General features: G+C 46.3%; 2 protein-coding genes across 5 annotated transcripts; both read left to right on the top strand.

Moving 5' to 3' along the window:
- The first annotated feature begins 1,277 nt into the window (after positions 1–1,277).
- On the top strand, positions 1,278–24,158 carry LOC309391588 (uncharacterized protein). Of its 4 annotated transcripts, none has more exons than XM_081952213.1 (6): positions 1,278–2,535; positions 2,723–2,858; positions 2,978–3,054; positions 4,839–4,965; positions 5,671–7,344; positions 7,903–8,685. In XM_081952213.1, the coding sequence occupies exons 1-6, from the start codon at positions 1,285–1,287 to the stop codon at positions 8,013–8,015; spliced, it is 3,378 nt and encodes a 1,125-aa protein (XP_081808339.1). In that variant the 5' UTR covers positions 1,278–1,284; the 3' UTR covers positions 8,016–8,685. The 4 variants fall into 4 exon arrangements, with proteins under 4 accessions (XP_081808339.1, XP_081808340.1, XP_081808341.1 ...); XM_081952214.1 differs by having other exon boundaries at positions 5,671–7,031; positions 7,903–8,001; XM_081952215.1 differs by lacking the exons at positions 5,671–7,344; positions 7,903–8,685 and adding an exon at positions 23,122–24,158.
- LOC309384595 (uncharacterized protein) lies at positions 9,969–24,231 on the top strand (the record flags this gene model as incomplete). The annotated part of the gene is made up of 3 exons (XM_081938296.1): positions 9,969–9,992; positions 16,383–17,581; positions 24,152–24,231. 2 exons carry the CDS (start codon positions 9,969–9,971, stop codon positions 16,992–16,994), a joined length of 636 nt encoding a protein of 211 aa, XP_081794422.1. The 3' UTR covers positions 16,995–17,581; positions 24,152–24,231.
- Between the last annotated feature and the right edge of the window lie 191 nt (positions 24,232–24,422).

Below are 24,422 nucleotides of genomic sequence, written 5' to 3'. Positions count from 1 at the left end.
GCTGTCAAGTTTGAACACCCCTGGGGTTTTTTTCCTAAAGGGTTAGGGGTGCAAGGGTCTTGTAGCTTGACAGCTTTAAGACTTGCGTGCTTCAAATGCCAGAGTTTCTGAGGCAACATTTTGGTTGCTAAGCAAGAGCGTTGTTAAGTGAGTTTCACCACATTTTACAAGTTGGCCACACCCACCCAGTCACATGGCTGGCAAGCCACTCCCACCCAGTCACGTGGCCGGCAAGCCACTCCCACAAAGCAGGTCACACTTCAGAAGAGGTTCTAAAACATTTTGAAACCCACCACTGGTCTTGCTCTGCCTAAAATAGCCTACTTTTCAGTTTCTGTTCAGAGTGACTTTATTGAAAGGAGAAGCACTGAGATGCCCGAGTGTCACCTCTTTCCTCCAGGGTATCTGGAACCTTCAGGAGGGGGGTGGGGTTGCACGCGCATGTGTGCTGGGGTTGCGCACATAGCATTATGGGTGTGGCACACCTCCGCACGACCCCCCTGCTCTCCCTCTGCTTTTGACACTCGAGCCAAAAAAGGTTAGCCGTCACTGACCTAGATTGTTTGGGGTAATATGCTGAAAACTGCTTAGAGAGACACTGAGCCAACATGACTGTGGCTCTATAAGACACTGTGAAGTGGTATACAGGTAATTCTCAACTTACAACAGTTGGTTTACTGACAGTTCGAAGTTAGAACATCGCTGAAAAAAGTGACTTATGACCATGTTTCACACTTACCACATTGCAGCATCCACCAAAATCTGGATCTTGGCAACTGACTCATATTTATGATCCCCTTTTGTGACCTGAGAAGTAAAGTCAATGGGGAAGCCAGATTCACTTAACCACTGGGTTACTAAGATAACCGCTGCAGTGATTCATTTAAAAACTGTGGTAAGAAAGGTCATAAAATGGGGCAAACTTCATTTAACAACACTCTTGCGTAGCAATATTAATTGCAGGCTCAATTGTGCTCCTAAGGGGAGGACTTGCTGTATAACTGTGACTTAAGTGCTATCCGTTGACCATGTTCAGCAGGCGGCGCCCGGGGGCGCTCGGTTGATGAGCGTATAAAAGTGAATCCCCCTTCCCCAGTCAGGGAAAAGGCGCGGGCGTCGAAGCCCCGCCTCTGGGGAGGAGAGTCCCGTAAGGAAGGGCGGGGGCCAGCAGTTGCCATCAAGCTGTGGACATCCCATCAGCTACGATTTGGGAGGGGGGCTCCGGGCGGACCTTATGAGAAGGCGCCGCCCAGAGGGGGCGCAGGGGTCGAGGTCAGGCAGGCGATGGCGGCGCTGGACATCTCCCCGGAGCAGCTGGCCAGCAGGCTGGCCGAAGCGGAGGAGCTCCTGGCGGCGCGCGTCTCCGAGCCGGTTCAGGCCCGCTGGCGCTGGGCGGTGAAGCTGGATGAACCGCCGGACCTGGAGCGCTTCTGCGGGCAGCTGAGCCAAGCCCGGCGCGGCCGGGAGACTCTTCTTGCCCGGAACGCGGCGTTGTCGGAAGCTGAGCAGGAGCGGCTGCAGGGGCTGCTGCGGCTGGAGATGGCTCTCTTGCGCGGCATCCAAGCGATGGCCGAGGCCGCGGGGCCGGCCACGGCTACCACTGGACGGAGGCACGGGAGGGAGCCTGGCGTGGTGGCACTGCGGGCGGCTCTGCTGGGACTGGCGGCGGAGCTGGAGGCAGAGGAGGGACCGGGCCTGCCCGGGAACGCCGCGCTCGCTATGCAGCTCGCCCTGGAGGCGCTGCTGGAAAAGCGGCCGGAGGAGGCTATCCGAGCGCTGCTGCGGGGAGATGGGCGCGCCCGGCCGAAGCGGCTGCTGGCTCTGATCCAAGCCCTGCAGGAGGAAGGCTGGGCCGAGCGAGGGGACGAGCTGCCCCTGCAGGAGCTGCGCCCGCTGCTGGAGAAGGCGCTGCGCCTGGTGCGCAGGGAGAGGAGCTGGCCGGCTGCTGATCTGGAGAGGGCTGTTTGGGCAGGCCCGCTGGAGGAGGCGGCTCTAAATGGAACCTTGCCAGAAGTCTCCTTGGAGGGGTCAGGACTGGGGCACAAGTCCTCCCAAGAGTTCCCTGCAGAGAGCTCCCCCAAAGATCCCCAATGGGTTCATCTTGCGCCAGGAAAGATTATGCCTGCTGACTTCAAGTCTCACCATCCAAACGAGGCACGTGGACTGCAGGTGGAGATGGATGCGCCCTCTTTGACGGATGCTCCAGGGAGGAAAGCGGAAGACCTTCAGACTGTTCTCCGGGAAACGACCAGCAGGAAGATGGGTGCGCTGCCATCCGGCTTGTGGGACCAGGGCCCCCGGGAGTTGTGCAGCCATCTCCACCAGCTTTGCCGACAGTGGCTTCAACCCGAAAAGAACACAAAGGGACAGATGCTGGACCTGGTGATCCTGGAGCAATTCCTGGCTATCCTGCCTTCAGAGATGGAGAGCTGGGTCCGGGAGTGTGAAGCAGAGACCAGTTCCCAGGCGGTGGCCTTGGCTGAAGCTTTCCTCCTAAGCCAGATGGAGGAAAAGAAGGAGAAGGCAGAAGGTCAGGTGAGAAATCTTCAGTGGGACGTGAAAGAATAATCATAGGTTGGGATTCTTATATTTTTCCCTAGTAATGTTTTGAAGATGCTAAGGAAAGATGTTTAAGGCAAATTGTTCCATTGAGGAGACACTGACAGTCTGTTTTTATTTTTTTCCTGTAAATTCTCCTACTTGCACTTCTTTGCTTCTCCAGGCCCTTCATTTCCTGAGGCCTGACTTGAAGTCCATCTCTGTGAACCCCGAGGGAAGGAGGGATGTTCCAGATCCTTCCCAGGAGCTGGTCTTCAGTGGGATCTTCCATGAAGATCAAAGTCAAGACACCTTCTGTGGTAAGAGAAAGTTCCTCAGGGAGAAAGCTGCTGGGTCTCATTATTTTTGGATCTCCTTTGCATCCCTATGTTAGTAATGATGTTTCTTAAAATTCTGCTTGTGTCACTTCTACTCACAGAGAATGGAAAGTCCGCATTCATAGGTTCTTCTCCTTTTTCTGATGGGGTTGAAAAAACAGTTGAACCTCCAACTCAGGTATTATTTATTTTATTTTTATTTACTGGATTTGTGTGCTATCCATTTCATCTAGAAGTAGGAGGAAAAATGTCAGGGACGATAGATTACAGGTAGTCCTCAATTTACAGCCACAATTGAGAAAATTTATGTTGCCAAGTAAAACATTTGTTAAGTGAGTTGGCCCCATTTTATGACTTTTTTGCCACAGTTGTTAAGTGAATTGTTAGATTTGTTAAGTTAGTAACATGGTTGTTAAGTGAACCTGCATTCCCATTGAGTTTGTTTGTCGGAAAGTCGCAAAAACTGATGACTGATCACATGACCCTGGGACACTGCAATCATCAAAAATATGAATCCATTGCCAAACATCTGAATTTTGATCATGTGACTACGGGAGTTCTGCAGCAATAAGTGTAATAGAGGATCCTAAGTCAGTTTTTTTCAATGTCATTGTAACTTTGAACAGTCATTAATGAACTGTTGTAAGTCAAGGACTATCTGTATATGCGGTCTCTTGTGATGGGCTCAGTATATAATACTGTATATTGTTTGTAGCAATATAAAATGGGGGTTCAGCTTCAGTAATGCTTAGCTCAACTCTCCTCTCAAAACGGTTTTGGATCTGACAAGCCAAAATTGGATTGAGTGGCACACGAGTTGAAGTTTCTACAAAGTCCTTTCTGGTCATTTGAGAAGTCACTCAGGTTGTACCCAACCTTGAAAGGAGATGTGCCACCATATCCAAGATCAGAGATGAAATATCTCCAGATCTGAGTGGCTGCGGATCTAAACAGATCTAGACATTCTGTTTCTTCAGACAATGTGCTTCGTCCCCAAATGTTACCACATCGGTCAAATGCTGCCAACTCTGGATTTTTTTTACATCAGGTTTTTAATCCTGCAGCGCATGTCCCAGAGATGGCTTTTCAAAAGGCGACTAGACTTTTTTTTCCCTTGAAGACATTTCACTTCTCAACCAAGAAGCTTCTTCAGCTCAGCTCTTCAATCAACTCCTTGGATGAGAAGCTAAACATTTTCCAAGGGGGGGGGGGAGTCCAGCTGCCTTTTGAAAAAAGCACCTTTGGGACAACCATGACCTGAATGACTGAGAACCTGCATAGACATCCTGCAGAGTATGCCTTTTTAATCCATTGCAAATCTTTGGGGATTCTAGAAACTGAAAAGAGAATTTATGGCACTTTGGGGAGACGGTAAGCTAATAACTGCTAATTTATGAGAACCGATGCCTGGTTTTTAAGTGAATTGCAATGGTCATAAGTGTGAACCCATTGTTTGTTATGGGAGTGGTTTTGTCGAAAACTGAAATAAGTGCTGTTTTTTGGTAAAACTTATCATAAGCCATGGTCACATGACTGCTGGATGCTACAAATGGCAATAAATGCAGTCATGTTGCTGTGGGCCCGAAATATGGTTGTGTGACCATGTGGTGGGAGGGGCATATCAGAACGTTAATTGTGGGTCGTAGGTCCCCTTTTTCAGGTAGATTGTAACTTAGGTTGTAAGTCAAGGCCTACCTGTAAATATCTCCAGATCTGGATGATTACAAACTGAAGCTTGACTGAAACAGCTCTAAAGGCTCCTCAGCTAATCTACTTCATCCACAAATCTTACTTCAGTCAAATGCAGTGAAATCTTGACAGCTTTTTCACATCAAATTTTTACCCCTGCCGAAGGTGTCTATTTAACCCTCTCCAAATCTTTTTTGCTTTGGGATTCTCGAATCAAATGGAGTGAATTTGCAAATAAAATTTGGTTGCTCATAGGGATATGCCTGTTTGCAGGTTCTTGTCTCTTTAGAGGAGGTGGCTGTGTGTTTCTCTGAGGAGGAATGGTCTCGGCTAGATCCTGTTCAGAAAGACCTGCACAGAGAAGTCATGCTGGAGAACTCCAGAAATGTGGCCTTTTTGGGTAAGGCCCCCTGCCCTGCCTCCCAGATGCTTAGAAGAAATACTTTATGAATAAATAGAGCCAGTTATTTTTTTTTTCTTTTAAAGGTTCACAAAATGATCTCACCTGGCTAGGAAAAGGAGGGGAGCTGTCATCTTACCATTAAGAAATTCATTAGATGTAAATGTTGTTACTATGTTAACTCCTGTTTCTGTACCCCAAATTCTTCCCTCTTTTCACTATATACATGTTCTTTCCCCAGTTAATAGCAAGTATTTCAAGATAAGCAAAAAAATTAGATGTAGTTAGCACAACTCCTTGCTCTCATTCTCCACTTCTGCAAGAAATATTACAAGCTTCTTGTCCCTAATTCCTCACTTTCTTAAACTGAATTCTAGCTGTGAGTAGAATTCCATAAGTGAAATTAATTAAAGTGCTCCTTCATTTAAATAAGTGGATTTTGTGACAGTTTAAGAAACTCATAAAATAGATCTGTTCTATTATTATATTGTGCGGTTTTCTTCATATTGGTGTTATAATAACCTGTCACTCAAAGTCCAACTTTTGATCAGAGTATTTAATGTTGGTCAGCAGAACACCTTATAAAACAGTGGAGAATCCTTGGCAGATTTTCACTAGGAAATTTATACTTGCCTCCTATGCTATGAATTATTAGTTTGCTTCCTCTACCGTGCCTCAATTTTAGTTCATTCTTTTTCTCTTAAGGAAATAATCTTCAAGAGAACAAGGAAGCTGTCCAAATGTTCAGAGATGAAGAGAGAAGAAAGGAGTTTTCATACCCAATGGGAACAACAGAAAATGAAAGAAATCTGTCAAACAATGGGAGTAAAAGGAGCTCAACCATTGAAATTCAAGACTTTCTTCTCAAAGGAGATCAGAAAGAAAATCTAAAAGTGGAAAATGTGGAAACATTTGAAAACTTAGATCTATATGAACATTACACAATTCACATTAAAGAAGAGGATCTAGGCCAAGAGGTTGAAAAAAGCTACCATCGGAGTTCTAACGTTTCTTTATGTGGAGAAGCCAAAATGAGAAATAAAGGATATAAAAGTACAGAGAATGGAAAGCATTTAAGTGGGAGCAGTTCTCTTGTTCCCATTGAAAGGACTGACTCGGGGGGAAAACCATATAAATGCATGGAATGTGGAAAGAGTTTCAGCCAGCGTGGTAATCTCAATTCCCATAAAAAAATCCACACAGAGGAGAAACCTTATAAATGTGATGAGTGTGGAAAGAGCTTTACTCAAAAGGTCAATCTTAATTCCCATAAAATGATTCACACGGGGGAGAAACCATATAAGTGTGAAGAGTGTGGAAAGAGCTTTACCCAAAATATTCAATTGACTTCACATCAGAGAATCCATACAGGGGAAAAGCCATATACATGCATGGAGTGTGGGAAAAGCTTCAGGTGGAGCACTCAACTTACTTCCCATCAAAGGATCCACACAGGAGAGAGACCATATAAATGTATGGAGTGTGGGAAGACCTTCAGTGAGAGCAGTTCCCTTACTTTTCACAAGAGGATCCACACAGGGGAGAAACCATATAACTGCATGGAATGTGGAAAGAGCTTCAGCATGAGCAGTTCACTTACCTACCATAAAAGGATCCACACAGGGGAAAAGCCATTTAAGTGCTTGGAGTGTGGAAAAAGCTTTACACAGAACATTCAACTTACTTCACATAAAATGATCCATACAGGGGAGAAGCCATACAAATGCACGGAGTGTGGCAAAAGCTTCAATACAACCAGCAACCTTGCTTGTCACAAAAGAATCCACACTGGGGAGAAACCATACAAATGTATGCAGTGTGGAAAGAGTTTTACTCAAAATATCCAACTCACTTCCCATGTAAGGATTCACACAGGGGAAAAACCATATGAATGTAAAGAGTGTGGAAAGAGCTTTACTCAAAAGATTCAACTTACCTCTCATAAAAGGATCCACACAGGAGAGAAACCATATAAGTGCAGGAAATGTGGAAAGAGCTTCCGTAATAATGGGTCCCTTACTCTTCATGAAAGGATCCACACTGGAGAGAAACCGTATACATGCATGGTATGTGGAAAGAGCTTCAGCCGGGGCAGTCATTTTGCTTCCCATAAAACAATCCACACAGGAGAAAAGCCACATAAATGCCTCGAGTGTGGAAAAAGTTTCCGTGAAAACACTTCTCTTACTATTCATAAAAGGATCCACACTGGGGAGAAGCCGTATAAATGCTTGGAATGTGGAAAGAGGTTCCGTGAAAATGGTTCATTTACCTCTCATAAAAGAATCCACACAGGGGAGAGGCCATATAAATGCATGGAGTGTGGAAAGAGCTTCACGACGAGCAGTAATCTTACATCCCATATGAGGATCCATTTAGGTATGAATGTGCATTTTTAGATAAGAATGTGTGTGTGTGTGTGTGTGTGTGTGTGTGTGTGTGTGTGTGTGTGTGTATGTGTATATTTATTTGGCTCCTGAGTACATAATGTATATTCCTGAAAAGGTACTTTTCTCACTGTGAAATCCTGATTGGAAATTTCTGTGGGTGTCCAAAAGGTATGATCAAAAAAGTACAAACTGCTTGTTGTTGTTTTTTGTAAGTTGCACATGCAATGCACATGAAAAAGGCAGAGCTTATGTCACACAGTTATGGGTGCCCTGTCTTTAAAAGTTTTGTCATTTCACAGTTCCAGCCATGAGGCACATCAATAAGAGAAAATCCTTTTTTTCAGAAATTTGGAGTTGAAATTGTTTGGAAAGTCCAGCTTTGCTTCAAAAACCAGTATAACCACCATCTTATTCATCTTTGGATAAATTTGAAATTGTGTGCTATTTCAGTTCATTGAAACGGGATGCTCATACAATTAATCTCATATATTGTATCTTTGTAATTTATGTCTTACATTTCTAATGAGCTTTTTCTTTTTGTTCCAAGTAAAAGACATGCAGGAGAATGAGAACAAAAAGAAGTCAAGCATGTTGACATCGCGAATAATGAAACATGGAATGAGAGAAGAGAGATTTGGAAATCATGGGGAATCAAAATAAAAAAAATGGAAATAAGGGATACCTTTCAAAGAACATTGGCAGAAGTTCTTCATGTCTGAAGATACGGCCCAGATGTTGCTACTGATCTGATACGTACAATCACAGAAGAACAAGAAGAGAACTGCCTTGTGCAGTTATTTTTGTGTGGAGCAAAAATCAAAGAGAAATTAGAATCAGAGAGAGGAACTGAGGGAAATAGAATGAACAGATAGTAGGGAACAATTTTAGTCAATTCCTTTTTTATTTTTTGTCCCAAGAATCCATCTGGAGAGAAACCAAATAAATGTTTGGAGTGTGGAAATCTGCTTCAGGAAGAATTTATAGAATTCCAATGTCTTATATGCATGTGCAAAAGACCTTTTTTTTGAGCAGCCAGCAGGGCCATTTTTGCCTTTCTGTACTATGATCAGAGCCAGAACACAAACTACATTTTAAAATAACATTAAAATAGTCACAGGCATTTGTTGGGATTAATTTTTGGTCAGGGCTTAATTAATAACTTTCATTTTAGCCACATTGGAAAACAAGAGATGTGACAAATACTGTAAATAAATAAAATGAATATTTTTTGGAAAGCCATTGAAGCCTGTCCCGAAGGTTTCAGAGTTGACATTGGCTTGAAAAAGTGTTTTCTCAAAGTTTGCTCAGCCACGTTGCTGCTCAAATTGAATAAAAGCCACTGGTTTGTTCAGTATCAGCAGCATTTTTATCACACCATATTTCACTGAATGTCTTTACCTTTCTAGGGCGCTGTGCTCACTTGTCATAATCCTTTGAGCATCGCTGAAGGCAGTGAGATTGCAGGGAACGTCTTGCAAGGATGGAGGTTCTGACATGACTGTCCAGTCATGAGAAGGAAGATATGGGCTTGCGTTGAGGAAGAAAAATGGGAACGCAAAGCTTTCCATTCAGGTTCTTTGAATCCTGAAAGTGGAAAAACCCAGATCCGTTGTTCCCTGCTGCCTTGTTCCCTGCATGCAAAGTTCAGGCAAGGTGAAAGCAGAGCTCTAGATCTCCAGCACTGACTCCAGGAAAATGTCCAGAATCCCCAGGAAGCAGGACATGGGGGAGCCCTTCATTCCCATTACCTGATTCAGCTGTGCTTCTGTCAAGTGGGGAGTGGGGTTGAAAGGAAAGTCCAATGCTATAAAGAACAATATTGCATAAGAACCTAGAATGTAAAATCTATGAATCAAGTTAAGCCGGATGAACATTGATTATCTTGGGAATCAGTAAACTAAAGTGGATGGGAATGAGAAAATTTAATTCAGATGACCATTATATTGATTACTATGTGAAAAAAGCACACCTTAAACTTAGTAATAGAGGGGACAAGGATAAAACAGTATCAGAATATGTAGGAATGACATTCACTGAAGATGGAAAAATGGGTGACGAAATTAACATTCAAAGAAGCATCTCATACCAAGCATATTCATGCCCACTTTGTTACCAGTGCGAAACATGGACACTTGAAATAAAACATCAGTGAAAGTTAGTCATCATGGAAATGAGATGTCTGAGGAAAAATGCCAGAGTGACCACAAGGGATAAAATAAAAAATGAGATTATAAGAGAAAGAATTGGAATAGAACCAATCAAACTATATATAAAAACAGCAAATTAAGTGGTTTGCTCACTTGGAGAGAAAGCCTTGGGATTCTATACCATGCAAGGTATATATAAAAAAGAGAAGACCAAAGAACATGAGGTGGACGCAAAAGAAGAGGGAGAGAGAATATCAAAGACATGCTAAAACAGCATCAGATAACAATGGTTGAGGCCACCAGAAGTGCAAGAAGCAGAACTTTGTATCTCAGTAGATTTGAGTTTTTTTTTTTCATTTGCTTAGAAGTGTATAGGTAACCAAATGCAGATCTGCAATACCATGTCTAAAACTGGCCAGGTAAGTTTGCAACATAAAAAAATAGGTGGAGTTTCCGTCACACGATCATGGCCACCATCTTGATTTTGCAGGTATCTGAGTAATGCTGACTCCCCCCCCCCAATCTTTATATTTATTTTATCTCAGGTGCTTTTGTTCCTTTGAGATTTTTTTTAAATATTTAGGCTGCTTCAAATACTCAGTTCTTGGGCCTCTGAGGCGATGCATCTCTTTTTAGGAGCATTTCAGTCCTTTCTTTTCCAAAAAATATGATGGATGCACCTCCTTGATGTATTGGATCAATGGTTCTCAACCTGTGGGTCACGACCCCTTTGGGGGTCGAACGACCCTTTTACAGGGGTTGCCTAAGACCATCGGAAAACACATATCTTAAAAAAAATACAGAAAACATTAAATAATTGTATGGTTGGGGGGTCACCACAACATGAGGAACTGTATTAAAGGATCGCAGCAGGAAGGTTGAGACCCACTGTATTAGATCAAAATGTTAGGTTCATGTAAGCTGCCATCTTTCTTCTGATTTTCTCCTTTTCAAAGAATTCCTCCTTTACACTCAGTGAACATGGGCATTCCAAGTTTAATTTGGTGCAATTTTTGAGGTAAAATTTTGAGATGGGTGCTTCTTCTAGTGTGTGTGTGTGTATATGTGTGTGTGTACCAGGGGTGGGTTCCTGCCAGTTCTAACCTCTTCTATAGAAGAGGTTCCACAAATCTCCAGTGCCGTTTAGAACCGGTTCCAGCTCCCTCCCCTCCGCCCATCCACACATCACCAAGATGAAGAGCGAGAGGAGGAATTCTGGGAGTTGAAGTCCACAAGTCTTAAAGCTGTCAAGTTTGAACACCCCTGGGTTTTTTTTTCTAAAGGGTTAGGGGTGCAAGGGTCTTGTAAATTGACAGCTTTAAGACTTGCGTGCTTCAAATGCCAGAGTTTCTGAGCCAACATTTTGGTTGCTAAGCAAGAGCATTGTTAAGTGAGTTTCACCACATTTTACAAGTTGGCCATGCCCACCCAGTCACATGGCTGGCAAGCCACTCCCACCCACTCACATGGCCAGCAAGCCACTCCCACAAGCAGGCCACACCCACAGAAGAGGTTCTGAAAGTTTGAAACCCACCACTGGTGTGCACACATACGTACACATACATATATAAACCCCCATCTCAAATTTTTTATACATCTCTATACAAACATGTATATGTATGGTATGTATGATGTATGTATGTATATTCTCTTCTTTAGGTCTCTTCTTGAAATATTTCTCTTCAGGGTTTTAATCCTATTGAGTTTGAGCCCATTCCTTCACACTCCAACTCAAGGCCACCATCCCTCCGCAGCACAAATGTGGTGCCTTTGGAATAAAACGGCTTCTTCTTCTTCTTCAAAATAATCGCTGAGGGAAATTTCCAGCAGTCAGGCGTGGGAAGTTCATGAAGAAGTGCTCTTATTTTACAAAAGGAAAAGTGTTAGATCTGGGCAACGAGAGACAGACTGCGGACACGAAGTAACTCAACAGCTCATTTTATTAGTAGTAGTAGTGATCCAGCTTAACCTGTGGTCGGAGGGTTCCCCTTTTATAGGGATGAGGCACGCCCATTGACCAATCAGATGAATACCTGTTTCCCGCTGTAGGAGCGGACCTGAGGGAAGACTTATCTCGATATATGCTAATATCTAACACCCCTCCCCTCCTAGATGGGACGTTGCGGTAGGTGACATAGTCCTTTAGGTAGGTGGGTGTTTGTCTTGCTCGGGAGGAACGTCGGAGTTCAGGTTGCGTTGAAGTACTTGCAGGACTGGTTTCCTGTTGGTTTGAAGTGGTTGCAGGATCGGGTGCTTTTTCTGTTTCTGGAGGTCTTGCGTTTTCGATGCTCTTTTCCCTGGTATCTTGTTCGGCTGCGATGACGGGGGGTTGCTCAGCGGCTGTGATGACGGGGGGTTGCTCAGCTGCGTGCGTGATGTCCTGTCCCCCGCTTAGCTCGCCGGTGTCGTCGTTTCCTGGGATGAAGTTTCCCTGCGGTTGTCTTTCTGTGGACAGGAAACTTTCGCCCTCATCCCGTAAGTTGGATTGTGCTAGGCGACCTCGAAGCTGATCGATGTGCCTTCTCCAATTCCGCCCATCTTCAAGCTCTAACAAATACGATCGAGGGCCCATGATGCCAATGACCCTCGCCGGTATCCACAATGTCCCCCCTGTGTAATTTTGAGCATAAACAGTGTCTCCTTCTCTAAAAGATCTGACCTTACTTGTAGAGTCTGGGGGAGCCGAGGTAGAATAATTCGGGTGGAGCCTGTCCAGGTGAGACCGTAGGCGGCGACCCATTAGTAGTTCAGCGGGGCTTCTACCCGTCGTTGCGCTCGGGGTAATGTGTTGAATGAGGAGGTAATGGTCAATGCGTGTTTGCCAATCCCCCGGGCCCATCCTGGCGAGGGCCTCTTTCGCGAACCGCACCATTCTTTCTGCCTGACCATTGGACGCTGGATGGAATGGCGCGATGAGGGCGTGTCTGATTCCCAACCCTGCTAAAAATGTTTCGAACTGCATGGCCGTGAATTGGGGCCCGTTGTCCGATACTAACAGATCTGGTAGACCATGGGTGGCGAAAAGCCGCCTAAGAACCTTTATAACTGCCTCTGCCGTGGTTGATGTCATTAGGACTACATCTAACCATTTAGAATAAGCATCTACAACTATGAGGAAGGTTTGACCCTGGAATGGTCCTGCAAAATCAATATGAATGCGTGACCAGGGTGCCTTGGGTTTCTCCCATTCTGTGGCGGGCGCTTCCGGGGGTGCTGGTCTCGACTCCTGGCATGGGTCGCAAGTGGCCACCCACTCCTCTATTTCTTTGTCCATATTGGGCCACCACACATAACTTCTCGCTAACGCTTTCATTCTCACGATCCCCGGATGACCCATATGTAAAGCATTCAATACCTTTTTTCGTAGAGCAAAAGGAATAACAACTCGATCCCCCCACAACAAACATCCCTGTAACACGGAGAGTTCGTCCCGTTTAGACCAAAACATTTTGAATTCCGGGCCCACATTTCCCTTCGGCCACCCCCTCCATACCCAAGTTTGCACTTGTTTTATTAAATTGTCCTTCGAGGAGAACCTTGCGACATCGTAAGAAGAAACCGGTCCCGAATCCAAACAGTCAATGAGCAATACCGGTACTTCTGGAGTGGGGTCTGGCAAAATGTCTGGTAATGGGCAACGGCTGAGCGCATCTGCGTGCCCTAGAGTGGAGCCCGGTCGATGAATTAACTTGTAAGAGTACGCAGCCAGGAAAACAGTCCACCTGGTCATACGTGGAGAAAGGGAGACCGGAGTGGGGCGATTTCCCGCCAAAAGTCCTAACAGCGGTTTGTGATCAGTAATGAGTTCAAAATCGCGGCCGTAGAGGTATTCATGGAAACGTTTCACACCTGCAACGGCAGCCAATGCTTCTCTGTCCATTTGGCTGTAGTTCCTTTCGGCCGATGAAAGAGTTCTGGAGTAGAAAGCAATGGGTGCTTCTTTCCCGTCGGGCATCCTGTGGCTGAGGACTGCTCCAACCCCGAAAGGCGATGCGTCGCAGGTCAATACCAGCGGGAGGGTTTGACTGTATTGCACAAGTAGTGAGTCAGTGGTGAGCAGGCGCTTTACCCCGGCGAATGCTGCAGCTTCGGCTCGTCCCCATCTCCATGGTGCGTTCCTCTGGAGTAGACGGTGTAGTGGCTCAGCAACGGTCGCCTTCTGTCTCAGAAAAACGCTGTAGAAATTAAGTAGTCCGAGGAAGGCCTGCAACTCGGTTTGATTTCGTGGTGTGGGGGCGTCCTGGATTGCCTTAATTTTCTTTTCAGTGGGGTGAATTCCCTGACCATCAATTCTATAACCCAGGAATTCTACACTAGGCACGTTAATTTGGCATTTTTCTTTTTTAAGGCGGAGGCCCTTCTCTCTGATTCTGGCCAAAACAGATCTGACTCTTTTGTTTAGTTGCTCCTCGTTTGCAGCGGACACCAAGATATCGTCAAAATATGGGACGACTCCCGGTATCCCTTGCAACAGTCGTTCCATGACGCTCTGGAACAATCCTGGAGCAATACTTACGCCGAATTGTAGCCGGTTGCATTTAAACGCTCCTCTGTGCGTCACTATAGTCTGGGCCTCCGCTGTGGCGCTATCTACTGGCAGTTGCTGGTAAGCTTGTGCCATATCTAACTTAGCGAAAACCTTTCCTGGCCCCAATGAGTGCAATAGGTGCTGTACTACGGGCACCGGATATGCGCTCTGTTGTAGCGCGACATTAATTGTGCATTTATAGTCTGCGCACAAGCGGACTGATCCGTCTGACTTAACTGGGGTCACGATAGGTGTCTCCCAACGCGCGTGATCTACCGGCTCAAGGATTCCTTGTTCCACTAACTTATCTATCTCTTTATCTATTTTTGGGCGGAGTGCAAAAGGCACTCGTCTCGGTTTAAGTCGGATTGGCGCCACATTTGGATCTAAATTGAACGATATTGGTTTGCCCACATACTTACCAAGACCGGAGCTGAACACATCCTCGAACTCCTTAAAGATCTTTTCAGCGCTGCTGTTTCTCACGGCGTTGATTCCGGTGACTTCTAATCCCAGGGCTTCAAACCAATCAAGCCCCAGGAGGTTCTGCAATGGCGCGCTGGAGATGGTCACGGGCAGCTGGGCTTCGATGTCCTTAAACTGGATGTGGAATGTGCCTTGGCCCACGATGGGGACTTGGTTCCCCTGGTAGTCTCGTAGCAGGACGTCAGGAGCGCGCAGTTGGCTCTTTCTGAGGCCGGGAATGGCCTGTTTCATGGATGCCCATGAAATGATCGTCAGGGTTGATCCTGTGTCAACCTCCAGCTCGCAGGGTGAGCCCTCCAAGAGGACTGTGACTTTCAGCCTTTTGGGCCGCTTAGGGCGGACCTGATGTATCGTGGTGAGATACGTTCGCAACTCCTCTCTCTGGGTCAACTCTATCTCATCGTCTATATCCTGAAAATACTCTCGTTGAGCGTCTTGGTAGAACGCTCTTTCGGCTCTCTGTGTGAATTCTCTCTGGGGATACGCTCGCTCACTTTCTTGTGAGTAATCTCTCTGGGAATACGCTCGTTCAGCTCTTTGGGGAGTTTCTCTCTGGGTAAACACTTGTGGATTTCTCTCTGGGCGCCCTTTTTGACTTCGCCAAGCCCCTGGGTTGGGCTTCTGTTGGCGGTACATGGGTGGCTGCCGTGAGGCAGGGACTCCGCTCCGGCACACTCGTGCGATGTGCCCAAGTTTGTTGCAGTGCGAACAAACAACGTTCCTGAACCTGCAAGTAGACCTGGGGTGATTCCCTCCGCAGCTTGCGCAGGGCGGCAAGCGGGATCCGGGTTTCCCCCCAGGTCTCCAGTGACTGCTCTGCATTAGGTGACTGTCCTCGAACTCGGGATCCACGTAGTCGGGGCTTGCGTCTTCGTAGTGGACTCTGGTTTGTCTCGGTGCCGGCTGGGTTTCGTTGACCCTTCTTTGTATGGTCACTGCTGATTTCTCCGCTGATTCCGACGCTCTTGCTTTGTTCAATGCTGACTGTAGGGTTAGATTCGGGTTGGCTAACAGTTTCTTTTGCAACGAAATGTCTCTTACCCCACAGATGAATTGCTCTAAGATATGCTCTTCCAAATCCCTGTATTCACAGTGGGCTGCTATTCTTCGTAGAGCTGCAACAAATTGGTTAATGGATTCTCCCGCCATTTGAGTCCTCGTGTTGAATTCTTTGCGGCTGACATGGCGGGACGGTTTTGGCGCGTAATGTGTTTCCAAGGCTTGTTTCAGCGTCGCCCACGGTACTGCTTGTATTGGAGTAGGCGCGGTGAGGTCTCTGGCCGTATTGAAGACTTCCTTTCCGCAGTAGCCGAGGAAGATATTTTTCTTTCTTGCATCGGTGATCCCCGTGTACTCATTTGCTTCGAGGAAACACTCGAAGCGAATCATGAAGGCTTCCCATTCGTCGGTTGCTGGGTCGAAAGGAGCGGGGGGAGCATGCATCGCCATTTTCTCAGTTTGAATTTGCCGCGCTGCGGTGATCTGAGATGGCTGCCGGAATTTCTGCCGAATTCCTGGGCTGGATCAAATCCGGAGATTCTTGAAGTGCGCTCTTCGTCCTATCTGTCTCTCAATCCCACCCTCGTCGCCAATGTTAGATCTGGGCAACGAGAGACAGACTGCGGACACGAAGTAACTCAACAGCTCATTTTATTAGTAGTAGTAGTGATCCAGCTTAACCTGTGGTCGGAGGGTTCCCCTTTTATAGGGATGAGGCACGCCCATTGACCAATCAGATGAATACCTGTTTCCCGCTGTAGGAGCGGACCTGAGGGAAGACTTATCTCGATATATGCTAATATCTAACAAAAAGCATCATTTTAGGTCGCACTTCTGAAAACCTGCCTCACATTTCCCCCTCTCAAGCCTAGAGAACTCTCCCTTCAGTTTAAACAGCTGGTCCCTTCGGGGCCCCTTTTAACGGTCCTTTCTAACGGTCTCTTCACAAGGGGCTGGGCTTCCCGCCCCGCCCCTCGGGGAGGAGCCTCCAGCAGGGGCGTGGCCATTAGCTGCTCCCAGGCGGCGGGGACCCCAATCCAGGAGGCCCTGCTGGATCGGGACGCGGCGGTGTCATTGGCCGAGCAGGAGCGGCTGCGGGGGTTGCTGCGGCTGGAGATGGCGCTCTTGCGCGGCATCCAAGTGCTGGCGGAAGACCCGGGCCCGGCTACGAGGCGAGGGAGGAAGCCCGGCGTGGCGGCGCTGCTAGGACTAACGGCGGAGCTGGAGAGATCGGTCTGCCCGGGGATGCCGCGCTCGCTCTGCAGCTCGCCCTGGAGGCGCTTCTCGAGAAGCGGCCGCGGGATGCTGTCCAAGCGCTGCTTCGGGAGGAAGGCCGAAGAGACTGCTAGCTTTGACCAAGGCCCTGCAAGAGGAAGGCTGGGCCGAGCGAGGGGCCGAGCTGCCCCTGCAGGAGCTGCGCCCGCTGCTGGAGAAGGCGCTGCGCCTGGTGCGCAAGGAGAGGAGTTGGCCGTCTGCTGATCTGGAAAGGGCTGTTTGGGCAGGCCCGCTGTTGGAGGAGGATGAGGAGGCTCCATATGGGACCTTGCCAGAAGTCCCCTTGGAGGGGTCAGGACTGGGGCACCGGTTGCCCCAAGAAGTCCCCTCAGAGAACTGCCCAAAAGACCCTCATCAGGATCATCTTGTGCCAGGAAAGATTGCGCCTACTGACTTAAAGTCTCACCTGCTGAAGAGGGCCTGTGGGTTGCAGGTAAAGCTTCATGCCTCCTCTTTGAAAGGGACCCAATGGAGGACGACAGAGGACCTTCAGGATGTCTTGCAGGAAGCCGCCGGGAGAAAGATGGGTGCTCTGTCCTGCTCCTTGTGGGATCAGGGCCCCCAGAAGATGTGTAGCCGTCTCTACCAACTTTGTCGTCAGCAGCTTCAGCCCCAAAAGGAAGACAAAGGGGCAAATGCTGGACCTCTTGATCCTGGAGGACTTGGTGGCTCTTCTGCCCCCCGAGATGGAGAGCTGGGTCCGGGAATGTGGAGCAGAGACCAGCGCCCAGGCAGTGTCCCTGGCTGAAGGTTTTCTCCTGAGCCAGGTAGAGGAGTAGAGGAAGAGGCAGGTGAGAAACCTTCACTTAGCAAAATCAAGGTGGAAACTCAAAGAATGACCATATGTTGAGATACTTACATGTTGCAAATATATAAGTAGATGTTTATTTTATTTTGTTTCTTAAGAAAATTCATATGGACACCCCACTCCCTCAGTGATGCTGGGCAGCTCACAAAAATAAAACCGTAAATATGAAAACCAGTAAACTCCCACATACCCCTGGCAACAACAATCATGCCAACCAGTCTGTGTCATTCTTTAGGCCCTACTGACTTTCTTAAGAGATGAGACCCATAACATATCCTGTTTTTCGACTCTAATGGGTTGAGTAGATGTAATTAGTAAAAGAGAGTCCTTCAAATAATCTGGCACCAGACCATGAAGGGCTTTAAAAATGACAACCAGCATTCCAATTGGGCCTGGAATCTTATTGGCAACCAATACAACTCCTTCCTTCAAGATGACACATGTGCAAGATCTAAACTAGCACAAAACCATGCGGGCTGCTGCATTTTGAACCAAATTGAATCTTCCAGATAGAGCACTTTTCGAGGTCAGCCCATGTAGAATAAATTGCAGTAGTCAAGAGGTCACTAGAGAACAGGTGACCGTGAGCAGGGCTTGTTGGTGCAGGAAAGGGCATTACTGACAAGTAGCATGAGCCACAGTGGTGCTGTGGTTAGAATGCAGTACTGCAGGCTACTTCTGATGACTGCTGGCTGCCTGCAATTTGGCATTTCGACTCTCACCAGGCTCAAGGTTGGCTCAGCCTTCCATCTTTCCAAGGTAGGTAAAATGAGGACCTAGATTGTGGGGGCAAGAGGCTGACTCTGTAAACCGCTTAGAGAAGGCTGTAAATCACTGTAAAGCGGTATATAAGTCTAAGTGCTATTGCTATTGCTATTCACAAAGGCTCTCCAAGTCATGACTTCCACCTGCTCTTGGAGCAGCAATTGCAAGTCCAGGAGAACCTCCAGGTTATGTACCAGGTCCCCCTAGGGCAGTGGTGGGCAACCTTTTTTTTCAACTGAGCCAAATCTCGCCAAAACCACGATTGAAATTTATTTTGAGAGCCACATTTTTAAAACCGAAAATACATAGGATGGTACACTGTTTTTAGTTTCAATAAACTCTGGCATTTGAAGCACGCAAGTCTTAAAGCTGTCAAGTTACAAGATCCTTGCATCCCTAACCCTTTAGGAAAAAAACCCCAAGGGGTGTTCAAACCTGACAGCTTGAAGACTTGTGGACTTCAACTCCCAGAATTCCTCCTCCAGTCATGTTGGCTCAGAAACTCTGGCATTGAAGCATGCAAGTCTTAAAGCTGTCAAGTTGCAAGACTCTTGCACCCCTAACCCTTTAGAAAAAAAAAACCCAGGGTCTTCAAACTTGACAGCTTGAAGACTTGTGGACTTCAACTCCCAGAATTCTGAGAATTGAAGTCCACCAAGGGCATCAATCATATTAGCCCAGGGATCTGCAAAATTGGCTCTTAAGACTGGTGGACTTCAACTCCCAGAATTCTGAGAGTTGAAGTCCATCAAGGGCATCAATCATATTAGCCCAGGCAGGGATCTGCAAAATTGGCTCTTAAGACTGGTGGACTTCAACTCCCAGAATTCTGAGAATTGAAGTCCACCAGTCTTAAAACAGCCAACTTTGCAGACCTCTGTGTTAGCCCAAAGCCTGGCGCTGGGTGGGCCTTGCTCCCCCATTGGTGGAGCCCCAGGAAGCGAGGAGGGAGAAAAAGAGACGGAGGCCAAGGAGCTTCTCCCCCCCTCCCCCGCAAAAATCTTATCAGGGAGCCGGCGGGCAGTAGCAAATTAGCTGATCATGCGGCGTGATCGGCTAATTTGGTACTGCCCGCCCGGCTCCCTGGTTAGATTTTTGCTGGGAGGAGGTGGGGGAGAAGCTCCTTAGCCTCCGTTTCTTTTTCTGCCTCCTCGCTTCTCGTCCCCGCCTGACTTCAGGATCCTCCCTAATCATTGTGGGTCGAAAAGAAAAAAGGGAAAGAGGCACTTGTTTTGAAGTGCCCGAGAGGAGGGAGGGGAGCGGGCGCCCGGCACACAGAAGAGCCACATTAAAGTGTGTAAAGAGCCGCATGTGGCTCGCGAGCCGCGGCTTGCCGACCACTGCCCTAGGGCACTGCAATCCTACGAAGCCAAAGATCGCAATTGTCTGTGGACTAAAGAACCCCAAATCCAGAGTCATTCAGGCTTACCAAGGTTCAGTTTCAGCCCATTGCTATCCAGTCCTTAACAGTCTCTTAACAATTTAAAGCCTAAGACAAATTATTCCATTGGATAGACAGTGAGAATCTGCTTCTCTTTTTTAACGTTCTTCTATTTGCTGTTTCTCCAGGTCCAACAAGTCCAGAGGCTCAACTTGAAGTCAGTCTCTGAAAATCCCAAGGAAAGGAAGGATCTGCCAGATCTTTTCCAGGAGCTGCTCTTTAGGGGGATCTTCCATGAAGATCAAAGGCAGAACACCTCCGGTAAGAGAAGTTTCCTTGGAAAGAAAATACTTCTTTCTCATTTTTGGGACTCTCTTTTGCATGATTTTTATTCATATCTTAGTAGTTACGTTTCTAAACATTGCACTTTTTGCCCTCCCCAGGCTCAGGAAGCTTTCTTGGTTAGTGGGGAGGGTGAAAATGGCCTCTCCACCCCCCTGGAGGCCCTCCAGAGGCTGAAAACGCCCTCCCAGAACCTCAGTGTGAGCCCTGTGTGGAGACTTCTGGGAAGGGAAGGGCAGCGTGGGCGGGCCAGCCGAAAATCAGCTAGCCAGCACATGCATGAGGGGTGGAGCTGAGCTAAGGCAGTGTCTCCTGTGCCTTTTCAACTTTGCAAATTATTTTTACGAGCTTCTTATCCCTTCCCATAAGCTCTGGATTTTCCTCGCAAATGGACTGTATGTAGAGCAGGAGTCCCCAACCGCCAATCCGTGGACTAGGACTGTTCCACGACATGCCAGAAACTGGGTTGCGTAAACAAGCAAAGCCTCATCCACGGGATACAGGAAGCACATGAAATCACACCCCCTCTGGTCCACGGATAAACCTCTCTCCCGGAATTGGTCCCTGGTGCCCCAAAGGTTGGGAGCCCCACTGATGTAGAGTCTGGCCTTCACAGATGACTTGCTTCAATTGTCAAAAGTCAGATTCAGCCTTGCACATGCTGTACACCAGGGGTGTCAAACTCGATTTCACTGAGGCTGGTGTGAGCATATCCTGTTCTTGTATAATTTTTAGAGGCTCTAGAAGACACACGAGAGCATATCCTATCGCCCATCTGCATTGTGTGAGAGCAGCATGCCTTGTTCTCTTGTACTTTCCGGAAGCTCCAGAGACCATGCAACACACAGCCTGTTCTCATGTGACTTCCAGAAGCAATATGAGAACGTGCTCCACAGCTGTTTTTAGGAAAGAAGGCCTTTGGCAACTTGGAGCTGCCTCAGGTACATTGTGGGGGCCTCTTAATAGAAGGAGAAAATCACCTGAAGGTAAGTGGCATGCAGCCCTTTGTTATGCAGCCCTTTGTTATTCAGTTTTGGTCGCCACGATGTAAAAAAGATGTGGAGACTCTAGAAAGAGTGCAGAGAAGAGCAACGAAGATTATTAGGGGACTGGAGACTAAAACATATGAAGAACTGTTGCAGGAACTGGGTATGTTTAGCTTAAGAGAAAGAAGGACTAGGGGAGACATGATAGCATTGTTCCAACATCTCAGGGGTTGCCACAAAGAAGAGGGAGTCAAACTATTCTCCAAGGCACCTGAGGGTAGAACAAGAAGCAATGGGTGGAAACTAATCAAGGAGAGAAGCAACTTAGAACTGAGGAGAAATTTCCTGACAGTTAGAACAATTAATCAGTGGAACAACTTGCCTCCAGAAGTTGTGAATGCCCCAACACTGGAAGTCTTTAAGAAGATGTTGGATAGCTATTTGTCTGAAACGGTATAGGGTTTCCTGCCTAGGCAGGGGGTTGGACTAGAAGACCTCCAAGGTCCCTTCCAACTCTACTATTGTATTGTATTGTATTGTATTATGGGGGCATTGATCCCATTTCATAAGGCTCACATTACTTGGAAATGGGCATGAGGCCAATTTCTGAGCGGCTAGGGCTGAAGTTGAGACCAGAATGGTAGCAGGTAGCTAAGACTGCTGCAGGCCCCTGGCTTCTAGTTCAAGTTGAAGTTGGATGCAACTTGGTGCCAAGTGCTACTAGTGAGGGCAGCCCAGACAGAGTTAGACAGGTGGCTGGGAGCGAGTTGCAGCATGGTAATAGGAATAGGTGTGTTGCAAAGCACCCACATTTTGGTTATGTGGCCATGAGGGCACTTCAATGGTTATAACTTGGACAGTGGTTGTAATTCTGTTCAGCATCATTGTAATTTCAAACGGTTGTTGAACAGATGGTCGTAAGTTGAGGAATACTTGTACCATAGTAACTTTAAATGTTGACAACAATTCGTCCCATCCCCCCATCCCCCTGATATAGAAAACTGCAGCTTTTGTTACTGTCCATAAATCTGATTTTTATTCAGGTACAGAATTAATTTAAACTGTTGGGGGGAGGGAACATTATCACCTTATCACCTTCCCCTGCAGTACTGCACAATGCGTGTTGTTTCATTTAACAACCTTAAATGACTGAAGGAAAACCGCAAGCGCTGATTGTGATTCACTTAACGACTAAGGTAAAGATGGGTGTAAAAACAGATTTGGTCACATGATTGGATTTATGACTATAATTTAACGTGGAAATTCTGGATATAATTGTGGTCGTATGTTGAAGATTACTAGTAAATGAAATTAACTGTAGACTGCTGTTGTGTTCCCTGAATCCCCCGTTTCTTTATTAACTATTGTTTTTACCGCAGTTACCGATAATAGCAGGTATTTCAAGACAGACAAGAAATTAGATCTGGTAATTATAAATCCTTGCTCCCATGGTTCCACTTGTTCACCTCTGGAATATATATTACCAGCAATTTCCCCCTGATTTCTCGCTTCCTTAACTGAACTCTGAGGTTTGATAGCATTCCATAAGCAGAATTTATTTATTCAGTGAAATGGTGTAACACTGCAAATGTCTCTTTTATGTAAACAAATGTTGATGGTTTGAAAAGCTCATAAAATGGAAGCGATCCACTTCTATACTGTGTAGTGTTATACATATGGACATTATAACTGGCATATGGACATTATAACTTGTCACTCAAACACCCAATTTGTAAGGCTTAGATCAGAGTATTTACTGTTGGTCAGCACAACAAACGCCTTTCAAAATAGTGGAGAATATATGGCAGAATTTCACTAGGTCACGGGTGTCAAACTCGCCGCATTACATTGCCATCACATGACATTTTGCAATGTTTTCCCCATTCACGGAGCTGGGATCGGTATGGCCTGCACATGACACATATGGCCTGCGGACTGCCAGTTTGACATCTCTGCACTAGGAAATTTATACTCACTTCCTGTGCTATGAATTCTTATTTTGCTTCCTCTATCTTGCCTCAATTTTTCATTCATTCTTTTTCTCTTAAGGAAATTGCATTCAAGAGAACAAGGAAGCCTTCCAAATGTTCAGGCACAAAGAGAGAAGAGAAGGATTTGCAAATTCAATGGAACCAGACGAACACGAAAGAAATCTGTCAAAAAATGAGAGTAACAGTAGCTCAACCATATCCATGCATCAAATGCGTAAAGAGTTTTACCCAGTGCAGCTATCTTAATTCCCATTAAAAAATCCACACGGGGGAGAAACCATATAAGTGAACGGATTGTGGAAAGAGCTTTATCCAGAAGTGTAATCTTAATTCCCATAGTATAATTCACATGGGAGAAACCGCACAAATGTGACGAGTGTGGAAAGAACTTTATCCAAAACTTTCAACTTACATGCCATAAAAGGATCCACACGGGGGAGAAACTGTATAAATGAATAGAATGTGGGAAGAGTTTCAGATGGAGCACTTACCTGACTTCCCATCAAAAGACCCACACAAGGAGAGACTACATAAATCATGGCATGTAGAAAGAATTTCAGCCAGCGCAGTAATCTCAAGTCCCATAAAAAAAATTCACAATGAGCAGAAACCTTATAAGTGACTCTTAAGGTCACTCTTGATAACCATAAGATGATTCACACAGGTGAGAAGCCGTCTAGATGCATAGAATGTGGAAAGAGCTTCAGGAGAAGTGCCAAACTTATTTCCCATCAAAGAATCCACACGGGAAAAACCATATAGGTGTAGAAATGTGAGAAACGCTTTAGCATGTATAGTTCCTTTACAAACCATAAAAGGATTCACAAGAGGGGCAAGCCATATACATGTATGGAATGTGGAAAGAGCTTCATCATGAGCAGCTCCCTTACATACCACAAAACGATTCACATAAGGGAAAAACCATATGAATGCAAAGAGTGTAGGAAGAGCTTTGCCCAAAAGATTCAACTGAGTTCCCATCAGATGATCCACACAAGGGAGAAGCCATATTCAAAAACTTGGGGGGGTGGACTAGAAGATCTCCAAGTTCCTTTCAACTCCGGTATTCTATTATTCTGCTTCAACAGAAAAGGATTCAAATGCTTGGAATGTGGAAAGAAGTTCTGTGAAAATCCATGAAACCATCTTTTCAGAGATCCAATAGTGACCGATCATCAGGAATGTCCACTTCTAGAATAATTGGCCCCAAGAGATTTCTAGCTATATCCACCGCCATTGCTGAAATCGGAAGGACACACAGAGGCTCAGATGATAAACTGGAGCAGTTTCTGAGTGGTGGCCCTCATCAATTCCATCTGAGCCGGGTGGAGCAGCAGAAGGGGCAGGAAGAGCTACAGA

The sequence above is a fragment of the Natrix helvetica genome (genome assembly GCF_964273705.1).
Source record: "Natrix helvetica genome assembly, chromosome: 1".
In the NCBI taxonomy this organism is placed as follows: Eukaryota; Metazoa; Chordata; class Lepidosauria; order Squamata; family Natricidae; genus Natrix; species Natrix helvetica.
Note: the sequence above shows the minus strand (reverse complement) of the source record. Positions and strands in the feature narration are given on the sequence as shown.

What these genes read in the sequence shown, in the direction of transcription:
- LOC309391588 (XM_081952213.1), top strand. Translation starts at nt 1,285, where the DNA reads ATGGCGGCGCTGGACATCTCCCCGGAGCAGCTGGCCAGCAGGCTGGCC. An exon ending in CAGTTGAACCTCCAACTCAG is followed by an intron (nt 3,055 to 4,838) that starts GTATTATTTATT and finishes GCCTGTTTGCAG; the next exon opens with GTTCTTGTCTCTTTAGAGGA. An exon ending in CCATATGAGGATCCATTTAG is followed by an intron (nt 7,345 to 7,902) that starts GTATGAATGTGC and finishes TTTTGTTCCAAG; the next exon opens with TAAAAGACATGCAGGAGAAT.